The following is a 12571-nucleotide window of genomic DNA, read 5'->3' on the forward strand; positions in this document are numbered from 1 at the left end:
TGGGGTGCTGGGACTTGGATTTGGGGAGGGGGGAAGTGGTGTAAGAGGGCCCACTGGCTTAGGAGTCATTTTTCTGAGAAGTGCCAATGCTTTAGGGAAGCGACTTTTCCTCCCCTCCCTCCTCCCCCCAGCACACATTCTCTGCATCTTGACCTCAGGTAACCCTCTCTGGGGGAAGAGGGCCAGCTGCCGGCCTCTGCTGCGGGGATCCTCTGGGGTGCCACCTTGGGCCCTTTCCCCCCAGGATTACAGTGAGAGGCCCTCTGCAGCTCTGGGCTCTGTCCCTATCTCCCCAGCCTGGCTGTGCTCTCCTGCCACCCCCAGCAGTGTCTGGGCCCTGCTCCCAGGCTGTTTCTGCCGGCCAGGCATGGTGCCAGCTGTCTGCTCAGCCAGGTGCCATGGGAAAATCTCCGGCCGCTCAGGTTGGGGAGCTCCGCGGGGAATGCCTGTGTGCCCGCTCCTCAGTGCCCACTCACCTGTCTTTCCTCTTTCTGCAGCATCACAGGACATGGCCTCCCCCAGCCACCTCGCTGGGGCCCATCTAGGAGTGGCAGCCTTTTCGGCACCCTGAAGGCCAGCTCTGGACCCTCCCAGGAAAGTGCCAGCCCACAGAGCTGCTTGACCAAAGGACCAACTAACTCCTGGGACATCCCCCAACTCACCTGGCCCCCAGTTCGGGTGGGGGCTCCAAGAGGCCGAGATTAACTTGCTGGCCTTGGACAGCAGTGCCAGGGCAGAAAGGGGGGGTGGGCTGACCACCCAAGCCCCCTCTGGGCCTGGGCCCCATGCCCCAAGGAGGGGCAGCCTGAAGCCTGCCAGAACCCCCTCCAGACTGTGTGCTTGCCCTTTTGACTGTGGCTGCTTGGCATGGCCAGCAACAGCAGCTCCTGCCCGACACCTGGGGGCGGGCACCTCAATGGGTACCCAGTGCCCCCCTACGCCTTCTTCTTTCCCCCAATGCTGGGTGGCCTCTCTCCGCCAGGCGCCTTGACCACTCTCCAGCACCAGCTTCCAGTAAGCAGCTATAGCGCACCATCTCCAGCCAGTAAGTCAGGGCAGGGTGGGGGGCTTAGTGGGAGGGGACTGTGGAGGGCTGCAGGGCCTCAGAGCTCTGAGCACCTCTGTTCTGCCACGGGCACAGTGAGCTTTGAGGTCCTCTCTAGGTGAGGGGACCATTATTTGGGTGGCTTGCAGATGCAAGCCCCAGGATGTGTAGGCTGCTTGGTGATCGTTGTGTTTGATGTTGGGTGGCAGAGGGAGAGAGAAAACCATGCTGTTCCAGGCTCACGGTACTCCTTGGGCCCTTCTTCTGTGCTTTGCTATTGAGGGCCTTATAAATAGCTCCAAGGACTAGACACAGAGGCCCGAGGCCAGTAAACAAACCTCTTGACATTGGGTGGAAATGGTAGCTCTGCCGAGTGGCACCCCACCAACCTCCCACCCCCACACAGGGCCTGTGAGGGAAAGGACTTCAAGTAAAAGGACTTGAAAGAAGGGGTAGACAGAGGGAGGCTTGCTGGCTGGGCCCCTCCTTTCCCCCTGCCAGTGCAGCCCACGGGCCATGCTAAGATATGCTTCCCTTTGTGGGGAGGGTGTGAGGGAGGGCCCACCGGAGTGAGCCTCGTGGACAGGGTGAACTCCCAGGAGGGGCGCTCGACATGGACTCTGGCCGTGGACGCATGCATGGGCTTGAAGGGGCCTGTATTTTCTCCCTGCCAACGCCCTCTGCCACTAGGGTCACCTATGGCTGAGTGGGGGTCTCTGTACCCCTTCCTGGCTGGCCGAGCCAGGTAGTGGGAGGTGGCGGTGGCTACGGCCAACTGGCAAAGTCCAGGCCTGGGGCCTGCCAGGCCGCTTACAGTAACTCTGGCCCCCAGGGCCCAGCTGGGCGCCAGGCCAGGGTGGAGGAGGGAGCTGGGGCCTGGCCTGGGGCAGGAGGGGGTGGAAGCAGCAGAACAGGCGATGGACGGCTGGCTGGCCAGTCAGATGCTGACCTGGGAAACGTGTCCCATCTCTCCTGGCCGGCAGGGACTGAATGCCCTGCCCTGGGCACCGACTGCTGCTGGCCAGCTGCCTGGCACCACTGCCCTGTATGCCCGGCTGGGCTGGGTCAGTGCCCCCTTCTCAGTGTGGGGGCAGCACTCTCTCCCCGGAGCCAGGGAGTCTCTTTGTCCCTGGGGCAGGACCTGGCAGGGCGCCTCACTGCCCGCACTGGCCGTCTGCCCACTGCCACCACTGCTTCCTGGATTGCCTCCCCTGGCTTCGCCGCAGCCCCCTCCCTGCCAGGCGCCACCAGCCGGATAGGAGTTGGGGCTCTGTCTGTTCTCCTTTCTGCTGCCAGCCCTTCTATGATCTGGGGCCGGGGGGTAGGAGATGCGGCCTCGGTTTCCCCATCTCAAACCTTCATTTTATGTTTCCTTCCTCTCTTTTCTACCTTATACAGGAGTTTGAAGTGGGAGACTGGGAGTCTCAATTCTGTCTGTGGTTTCTGGTATCTTGGACTATTTGCTGCATCTGAAGGGACTGGGATTCATATTCTGGGCTGGAGGAGTGTCTGCTACCTGCCTAGGTGGGAATTTTTTGGAGGAAGAAGTCGGGGGCTTGCAACCTGGTGCTTTTGGGCATCTTGCCCTTTGCCCAGGTGATATGAACAGAGCTCCCAGACTCACTGCCCACCCGGAGAGGGTGGCTGGAGCTTGGCTCCTGTCCTTGCTGGGTTCTGTGTCAGACTAGGGAATGCTTTGCTCTCCCCTGAATGTTGCAAGTTTCTTCCTCTTTCTTAGAGGTGGGTGGGCAGGGCTTCCGGGTCTCCGCCCCACCCCTATGACTTCCCACCCTGGTAGCCTTCTCACCCAGGGTAGGGGCAGGGGTGGGGTGCCCACATTTGGGGCAAGTGTAGCCTTTTCTGGCTCTCCCCACCCAGGTTGGGCAATACCCCCTTCCTGCCCCTGCTGTGAGCCACCAGCCTGTTGGTTTCCCAGCTCCTCCCTCTTTCCTAGTAAACAACAACAACTTCTCTCCCTACCCAGATCCCCAGCTTCTCAGCTTCTCCCTGACCTTCCCCTTTTCTGGGACCAGAGGTGTGGCCATGAGCCTGAGGGAGGTAGGATGCTCCCTCCTTCTCCAGCAGGGTTAGGCGGGGCCTGGCCACTGGATCTCCTCAGCTCTGGGCAGCCGAGCATGGCAGATAAAAAATTCAGGAGCATTGGAGAAGGAGACAGCTTTCTCTCCCCAGCTGTCTTCTGGGGCTGGTGCGGGGGTCAGGCAGTTCCTAGGAAATGGTGACCCCTCCTTCCTGCAGTACAGTAGTATGCTCTGGTCCTCAACAAACTTTTTGTAGGGAACCTCACTGACGAGGCTTCTTTATCCTACTCCCCACCAAACAAAGGCGCTGAGGTGGTTCCTCCTTCATCTCACCTTCTTTCCCCCAGTGGGGAGGGGGCTGGGCCTTTGGTGTTCTGGGTATACCCTTCAGAGACCCAGTGGCCTGTGGGATAACAGAAGTCCTCTCCAGGTCACTGTGGGGAGGGGTGGGTGTTTGTCCTGCTACCAGTCTCCCAGGGAGCTAGAGCAGGAGGCCCCAGAGATGCTGCAGGACTGCCCCCCAAACCAGCCCCTAGCTGGGACCTAGTCTCGAGGACTGGCAATTACTGTGGAGGTTTGAGATTCTGTGTGCATTGTGGGAAGGGTCAGGGTTCTGTGTGCTTTGGGAGAGGGTGTCAGGATTATGTGTACTTTAGGGGTGAGGGGTCAAGGTTGGGTGTGTGTTGGGAAAGGGGTTAATGGGCTTGTGTGTATTGGGTGGAGAGGGTCAGAGAGTTGAGCATGTTTTGGAAGAATCAAGTCAAGCACCAGGGAGGGGATCTCAGCTTGTTGGTGTGTTGGGGTTGGGGTGGGGTAGCTTAGGGCATAGAGTATGAAGGGGAGTGGTATGTGGATTGCTATATGTGTGTTTGAGGAGGGAGGGTCTCTATTTCCTTTTTTTTTTTTAATAATTTTTATTGTGCTTTAAGTGAAAGTTTACAAATCAAGTCAGTCTGTCACATATAAGCTTATATACACCTTACTACGTACTCCCATTTACTCTCCCCCTAATGAGTCGCTCTTGTAGGCTGGAAAGGAAAACTGCCCTGCCTTGTTTGTTGCTTGCCCTCAGAATTCAGGGGCAAAGGGGTCTGACTGGGGGCTTGGAGTACGCAGTGTGGCTTAGTGGTTAAGAGCTTAGATATTGGTGCCGGTTCTGGGTTCGAGTTCTGGCGTTGCTGCTTGCTATGTGTTGGTAACCTTTCTTAGCATGTTTCCTTGTCAGCCTAACAAGAATATTACGAGAACTTCCCTTAGAGGATGAGAATTAGGCAAGAACATAGACGTAATGACCTTAGCTGCAGCCTTGTGTGTGATGGTGGGGGTGCAGCGCCTACCACGTGGTAGTGAAAAGGAATTCAGGCCCTTTCTAGGTGGGAACTGGAGAGAAGGAATACCTACATCTGTGGGGCACCTACTGTGTGCTGAGGACTTTGTATATGTTGTACAAATCTTAATCCTTACAGTCCTGGGAGTGGGGCTTGGTTCCCATTTACACATGAGGAAACCGGGGCTGGCAGAGGCTAAGTGAGGGCAGAGCTGGGTCTGTGGGGTTGATAGCTGCAGGAGGGGCTTGTGGGGGCACTCCTGTGTGTGGAGAGCCTTGGGGGGTCAGTGCCATTGTTGACACCCCTGCCCCATGGCAGAGACCCTGCTTCTTCAGTCTGACCCCTGTCTTCCCCAGTAGGGGGCACAGGGAAGGACCCAGGCCACACTCCCTCTTCTCTGTTTTGGATGCTGAGGCTGGAGGGAAAGGGAGACTAGAGGCCAGGAAGATCCGCATCCTATCCTGGAAGCTGCAGATACAGTCTGTTAGCAGCCGTCCCCAGCCCGGAGTCTGCCCGCTGTAGCCTGTGGAGTCTGCAGAGCTCAGTGGGTACCCTCCTTCCAGACAGACACAGAAGGAACAGAATGGAAAAGCCACAGTTGTTATTCTTATTTTGTTTCAATTTGGGGAGTAGGGGCAGGGAAGTTGGAAGCACTCAATAGAGGAGCCAGGTGATGAGAGCCCCAAAAGAGTGGATCAAGACTTTTCTGTCCACATACTTGCTCTGTGTGCCTAGGACTGGGGGATGGCCACAGGATCTCTGGGTGTGCCCCTTCTCCTTGTCCCCCTTCTCTGCCACTTCCTCCCCTTTGCAGTCAGGGAAGGCATCCTGGAGGAAGGTGGCTGGGGCCTTTCCCAAGCCAGCTGCCTGTGCATCCTCCCTCCCTCTCCCTACTCTTTCCCTGGACAATAGGAGGGACAGCCCAGGGGGAGGGGGTATTGCCTAGCAAAGGCTTTCATAGGGTCCAAAATGCAGAATCAGCCAAAAGACTATGATCTGGGGCTTTGAATGAAAATGGGGCCCCTCACCTTTTATCTCCCAGCATTGATAATGCAGCGGCCCCCTCATGGGCAGGATCCCAGAAAGGGCTGGGGGAGGGGACAAAGGAAAGGAAGCCTGTCGCCCTCTCCACCCCATACCAATTGACATATGCTCCTGAGGCTACTCCCATGCAGGGCCTGACTGCCCTTTGGGGGTAACATCTGAGGAAGGAGGAAGTACTTCTCTTCTCCAAATCATTTTGGGGTGGCTCAGACTGCTTCCCTCCTCCAGCTCCCTCCTCTTCCCCCTCCTAGGAACGTGGGCACAGTACTGGCTAGGTCAAAAATAGAGGCCCTTCCCACTTCATTTTGATTTCTGGGTTGCTGGAAACCCCAGCTAGCCCATAGACCACAGCTCCCTTGGGCAGAAGTCTTAAAGGACACCTCTTCCTGCTCGGCCTTCAGCAGGTCGCCCTACCTCTTTCTGAGTCTGTTTCCTCCTCTTTAGATCCCTTCCTGGCTGGGCCAGTTGCTGTGAGGCCACTGTGACCCACTTGCTGGCCAGCGCTTGCTGGCGAGGGCTTGGATGAGCTGCAAGTATCTTGCAAGGGCAGTGATGATGGGGTGGAGCTAGGCATTGTCCTGGGAGATAGTCACCCTGTACTGGGACCCAATGTCTGCCTGGCACCGGGCCTCATGACTTCCTGTTTGTTGGGCCTCCAGATAGGGTTGGGGACAGGAGGGAACCCTGCCTGGCATAAGGTGGCCAGTTCAGCTCAGCCCACATGTGCTGAGGGCCTAATAAACGCAAAGCCCTGGAGGGGGGTGCGGCTGAAACAGGCCCCAGAACTGCCTTTTTCCCTCCTCTCCCACTGCCCTAGGACATGGCGTTCTGCTCTGACCCACTGCACGACCTTGCTCTTGCCCAGAACAGCCATCTCACCCCACACCCCCAGGTTCTCCTCCTGTCCTGCTCTGGAAATACTCTCCATCCTTTAAGGAACATCTTGCATGCTGCCTCTTCCCAGAAACCTTTGCAAATGTTTCCCCCTTTTTTTGCCACACTGTCTCCCCCTTCCTTGCATGCCTATGGGTCCTTATTTTTTCTCAAATAACACTCATTTACCACCTAGTTACACTACCCCGTCTTGTTCCTACTGTGAATTGCTATCACTTGGGAGGCCTGTCCCTGATCATAAGTTCTTTGATGGCAGGGACAGGGTCTTGGGTCCCTTAGTGCCTTGTAGCTCTGAACACAGAGCCTGGTGCATAACTGGTACCCAGGAGCTATATCATTTGGGAGGAAAGATACCAGGGTCTGTGATTCCTTGGCAATCTCATATACTCCCAATGCTTGCATACTTGCTCCAGGCCCCAGCCTTCCAGACCTCATATCTGAGTCCCACACCCACCTGTCCCAATAGCCCAGTGGACTTCTCTCTTTTGCGGTCTCAGGAGGAACTTTGCTGTTGCATAAGCCATACACCAGAACGTCCTCTCTGCTACCTCCTTTCCCATCCCCACATTGATTCTACCTTTAAAGGATCTCGTGACCCCACCTTCCTCTGTTCATCACCACTGCTAATTTCCTAGCCCAGGCCACCATTTTCTGTTGCCTGACCTGTTGCAGTAGCTTCTAACTTGTCTGTTGCCCTCCTACAATCCATTCTTTCCACAGCTGCTAGGAATATCTTTTGGGGCTATTAATCTGATCTTGCCTCTCCCCTCCTTGGAACCTTTCTGTGGCTTCCCATTGCGTTTAAGATAAAATCCAAAAGCCTTATTGGGGCCTTACAAGCCCACCTGTTCTTGTATCCCTTTTTCTCTTGAATTCTCTGCTCCAGCCACCCTGGTCATTTGTCAGTCCCTTGAATTAACTCACCAACTTCTGTAACCCCAGCACCTTTGCACACACTCTTACTGAGACGGTACTCTGTCCTACTCTGCCTGGTTCACTTCTACTCCTTCTTTAGGTTTCTGCTTTATTTTGAGGTCTTCCCTGATCCTTCAACCTAAATTAGGTACCTCCATTAATTTTCCTTTAAAGCACACTATGCTTATGTCATAATAGCACTTGTCTCAGTTTGCATTTATATATATGTGTGTGCATATATGTATATATGTCCTGGTGGTGTAGTGGTTAAGAGCTGTGGCTGCTAACCAAAAGGTCGGCAGTTCACATCCACCAGGCGCTCCTTGGAAACCCTATGGGGCACTTCTACTCTGTCCTTTAGGGACAGTATGAGTTGGAATCGACTCAATGGCAATGGGTTTGGTGTGTTTTAGATATATATATATATGTATACATGTATGTATATATAATTTGTGATTATTTGCTTAATGTCTGTTGCTCTGTAAGGTATACAAGGTCAGGGACTGTTTTGCTCACCAGGGTATCCGCATAGGAGGTGCTCAGAAAATAGTTTTTCTTGAGATACAATCCAGTTGGCCTGGCATGGTGGGAACATGGGCTTTGGCAGCAGAAAGTTCAGATATTCATTGTGCTCTTCATTGGTAGTGTGACCTGGGAACACCCACCCGTAGCTTTGCGGAGATCTCAGTTTATTTGTCAAATAGGAGTAATGCCCATTTATGTCTTGGAGTTCCTGTAAGGATTAAATGACAACATACATGAAGAACCTGGCTACTAGAAGAACATCCTTGGGAAGCATGTAATTTCCCATTCCTTTCTTTTTCAGAGGGAGGGAGCTTGGCGACAGGGTAAGAGGTGGGTAATGGGATGCCCCCTCCTCTAGGGTCATTCCCTCCTTCTAGGGAGCTACCTAACCTTGGTTTTTATTCAAATGAAATAGGCAACCTTGGGCTTCTGGGAGAAAGTGGTCAGCTGGAAGGCACCAACCCCCTCCTTTTCTCTCTCCAAGGCTGGACTGTGAGGTGGGGGCCCCCATCCTGGTTCCTGGGCTGGGAGACACTCTAGGCGGAGGAAGCATGCAGAGCAGAGCTTAGGGAGGAGAGCCCCCTCTATGTGTGTGTGTGCCAACAGCACCCGCCCGCGCTGCCTTGTAGGGTTCTGGCGGGCGGGAAGCCGGAGTCACACATGATGTCACAGACAATGACACAAGCCGGGTGTCTCATTCCGACACAGCGCCCCGGCTACGCAGTGTCACACCCCGGACACCCGACATGCCTCGTTCCTGGCGCTAACACTCGGTCGCTCACACCGCAGCCCTTACCCTCCCGTGTCCTCTCTCCCAGTGTATGGAGGAGCCGGCCAGGCCCGGCTGGGCAGGAGACCGGCCGGCCAGCCCCGGGGCAAGGCTGGTGAGCCGGTGGTGAGCGGGTGTTGTCACGGGCGGCGGTGGGTGGGTCATCCGGAGGTGAGGCACCGCCAGGCGAGTTCAGCCGTATTATATTAGGCAAATGAGACCCAGGCTAGGTGGGGGTGTGTGTTAGGAGGCGGACACCGAGACACCACCGCCTCCTCCTGCTCCCCCCTGGTTTGGCAGGGTATTGACCAAACCATCTGGGAGACCGGGAGGCAGAACGGGGGTGGGTGAAGACCCCCTCCCACGTCTGTCCTTGCCTCGGCCCCGCAGCCCACTCCTCTCCTGGTACCCTGCCTTCATCTGTACTCTGCTTACTCCTCCTCTTGTGCCTTTCTCCCCTTCCTCCCCCTCTTTTCTCCTCCCCTTCCCAGGCTCCCAATCCTCTCCTGTCCACATCCCGCCTCTCCCTGTCGTTCCCTGGTTCCCAGCGTGTTGCCCTCTGCAGCCAGACCCGCTAGGGAAGGGTTAAGCCAGGGGCGGTGCCTGAACCGGGCGGGGTGGAGGGGAGGGGGTGGGGCCTGAAGAGGAGGGGGTTCGCTGTGCTGGGGGTAGGGGGCACGGCGGGCACTGCTGGGGACCCAGCGAGGTGCCTGCTGCTACCCCGGGCCTCGGTGGAGGCGGAGCCGCGTGGGTCCCCACCCCCACCCGGAATCCTCACCCGGAGAAGCCCGGGAGCCCCGGCTGGGAGGAGGAAGTGCTCGGTGACCCCCTCCCGCCGCCCTGCGCCAATCCCACCCCCTGCCTGCGGACTTGGGGAGCGGGTGGACTCTGCTTCGGACACGAGGAGACTGAGACGGGAGCCCCTCGAGGTGAAGCCGCTGAGTTCCCGGGCCTCCGCCAGGCATTCCCTGGGAGAGCCGAGGGACACCCTCCCCCCAGCACGCACAACTTCCACGCTTTTCACCTGGGACTGGTGGAACTGCCAGCGGACTTAGACTCGGGGACTTAAGGGCAGGGGGCGGCTCCCTGCCTGGGCCACCAGTAGAGGTGGGGGGACGTGTCCCTCGCCCCCAGCGGCTTTCCACGGATGGCGCCCACGGCTGAGTGAGAGGGCGGTGCAGGACTTCCCCGCCCGGACCTCTTGTCTTCGCGGGGGAAGATGTACGAGAGTGTGGAAGTGGGGGGGCTCACCCCTTCCGCTAACCCCTTCCTAGTGGTGGATTTTTATAACCAGAACCGGGCCTGTTTGCTCCCGGAGAAAGGGCTTCCCGCCCCGGGCCCCTACTCCACCCCGCTCCGGACTCCGCTTTGGAATGGCTCAAACCACTGTACGTACCGGCCTCCCCTCTCTCATTGTAGGAGCTGCTGATGGGATGGGTGGCGGGGCCTTCACTCCTACCCAGGGATGCGAGCCTGGGGCACGTTGGTGGCTTGTTCCGACCCTTGACTTTCTCCTTAGTCCCGTTTGCTCAAACTCAGATGTCCTTGCTGGACAATTGGTGCGCCAGCCACCAACCATTGGGTGCTGTTTCTGTTTTGTTAGGTCTGAAGAACTTTGGGGGTTCTTTCTTTCAGGAGACATTCGTTCCTCTCTCCTCCCACTTCTTTCAGGGAAAATGAAGCCCCTTTCCCCCAGTTTATATTTTCTTGCTTAGAATCCAGTGCTTTGAAGCTGAGTGGTCCTTTCTCCCACCCTAGAGGGAGGGGTGAAGGTCCTGTCTGTGGGCTTGCCTGCTCTGAGGAGGAGGGGCCTCCTTCCCAGATTCTGCTCCTACCAAGGTCTGAGGGAGAGCCCCCTCCTGTGCAGCAGCTGCTGCCCCCAGCCCCTGCTCTTTGGACAGTAGAGTGTCAGGGGAGTGCTGCTGGCAGTGGGGTGTGACAGAAAGGGGAACCTGATCAGACACCCGGCTGCCATCCTAACCAGTCCTTACACCTTGGGAAGGGGCACCTGATCCATCTAGGGATTGTCCTGGCCCTAGACACTTGGTTGTCATCTTTGAGACTCCTGTCCCAGGAGTGGTGAGAAGCTGCTCTGGTGGGGAGAACCCCCCTCCCCCTAGTCTGGTTTGTTCTCTGGGGAGAAGTTCCGTTTTATGGGTCTGGGGCTACTCTGGAATTGAGGAATGCATCTATTCTCAACCCTGCTGTTTCCATTTGTTACCCTCTCTACAGTCAGGGATAGGGCCAGTCACTGGACTGTTACTTCCTAAGAGGGATGCTGCTAAGGACTCCTGGTGGCCTGGTCACCTTGCTCACCTGCTGCCTTATCTGGGTTCATGCTCCTCTGGAAGGGAAGGACTCTGAGCATCATCACAGGTGCTCTCAGGGCTGGGGTTACACACCTGGATTGTTCATACCCAGCTGTGAGCCAGTGTACCCTGGGTGGGAGTGAGCAGGTGCTTGGGGGTTATTGTTGGATAGCTCAGGTTTCTTCCCCCTACCCTGCTCAGGGCTCTGTTCTCCCAGGAGGTTCTCCCACCCTCTGGGCCCTGCTGCCGCCCACCTGCCTGCCAGGGAGGAGGGGTGAAGTGAGTCTCTGGGGGGCCTGGCAGATTGGAGAATGGTTGAAGGGCAAAGTGCGTACCTCCAGGAAGAGAGAACTGAGGTGGAGAGGCACCCCACCTCTGCCCTTCCTAGGAGCCACCTCTGCCGGGCCTTTGCTATTGTTCTGCCCCCTGACCTTTGCCTCTGGGTCAGAATGGGGCTGGGAAGCTGCAGGAGGAGGTAGGAGAAGGTGTGAACTTCAGGAGAAGGTGTGAGCTTCTGTTGACTTTGGGAAAAGGGAGAGATGACAGGTGTGAGACCAGGCTCCTTCTTCCATTCTCCCAGCTTTGGAGGAAGGTCCCCTCCACGTCAGGGCTAATAATTGAGACAGGCTGCTAGAGTCACTCCTTCTACCACTTTGGTGGCTTTTTCTAGAAGACTGGGGAGAAGCTGGGATCTGAGACCTCGGGCTCCAGTGCCTAGCCTTTCCTTAGCCCAGGAAAAGATAGCTCTGCTACTCCGGGTCCAGAACTGGTGTGGAGAAGGAGCTTGGAGAGTTGGGCAGGCAATGGGTTTGGTGAGCCCTGCTTCCCCTAACCCCTGGGCACTGGGAAGTGGAGACCTGTTCCCCACACCTGGTCTGGGGTGGGCTAGAACTGGAGGCTGGTGTTCCCAGCCCCATGTGTATGTGTGTCTGTGTTGGTTGGGATGCCAGTGTACTTCAAGCCCCTAGGCTGTGGGTTGGGAATGGTGGGGTGTAGGGGTTGTTCTGAGGCCCAGGAATGGCCTGGAGGCAGAAACTGGGCTGGGGTGGGGGTGCAGGGGGGTGACAACCAGACCCTGTCTACAGTACATGGGATTAATGTCGCTGTCTTGTAAATGTGTGGGAGGGTCCTAGCGAGTGTAGCCACCCTCAGCCCCCTCAGGGAGAATTCTCCATTCCCTCCTGCCACCGCCACCAAAGGTGGGAAGAGAGGGCAGGCTGGCCATGGGAGGAGACTTCGTGGGTCCTGCAGGGCACTGGGACCTTGTTTCCCTCCCCAGAGCCCCCATTTCGGTGCAGTGGAGGGCAGGGGGCGCACAGGATGTAGCTTCCCCTCCGTCCCCCCACCAATCCCGCCGCTCACGCCTCCGCCCCACTCCCAGACGTCCAAGAATGTGAAGCACGTGGATGCCCGTAGTAGGGGGAGGGGAGAGATGCTTATCGCTGGCCGCTGGGCCAGGGGCCCGTCTTCGCAACGCCCAGAGCAACCCCCACCCTCTCGCTGTGCCCCCTCCCCACCCTTCCCCAGGGGCTGCGAGGGGAGCGGGCGCCAGCTGGATTGGGAGGGGAGCCGCTGGCCGGGGGCCCGGCTGATTTCCTGCTGATCTCCTCCAGGAAACCGGCCCCTGTGCGAGCCTGCGAACGGTTCTGGGGCGTGGGGAAGCCGAGCGCTCTCTGCCGCCGCCCGCTGCGGGGGGAGGGAGC

General features: G+C 57.3%; 1 protein-coding gene across 7 annotated transcripts in view; it reads left to right on the plus strand.

The window, feature by feature from the left end:
* RARA (retinoic acid receptor alpha) overlaps window positions 1-12571 on the plus strand; it is a 44360-nt gene that overhangs the window by 20478 nt on the left and 11311 nt on the right. For 2 of the 7 annotated variants that reach the window (XM_049859216.1, XM_049859217.1), the window contains exon 2: window positions 498-1045. The exons of 1 other annotated variant lie outside the window; for it this stretch is intronic. In XM_049859216.1, the coding sequence (XP_049715173.1) occupies window positions 868-1045 (178 nt within the window). In that variant the 5' untranslated portion in view covers window positions 498-867. Of the gene's footprint in view, window positions 1-194; window positions 394-497; window positions 1046-7953; window positions 8288-8490; window positions 8675-9217; window positions 9948-12571 lie in introns of those variants that run through there. 4 more of the 7 variants (XM_049859218.1, XM_049859215.1, XM_049859221.1 and 1 more) reach the window with 4 other exon arrangements.

Source organism: Elephas maximus, chromosome 19 (genome assembly GCF_024166365.1).
Source record: "Elephas maximus indicus isolate mEleMax1 chromosome 19, mEleMax1 primary haplotype, whole genome shotgun sequence".
Lineage (NCBI taxonomy): Eukaryota > Metazoa > Chordata > Mammalia > Proboscidea > Elephantidae > Elephas > Elephas maximus.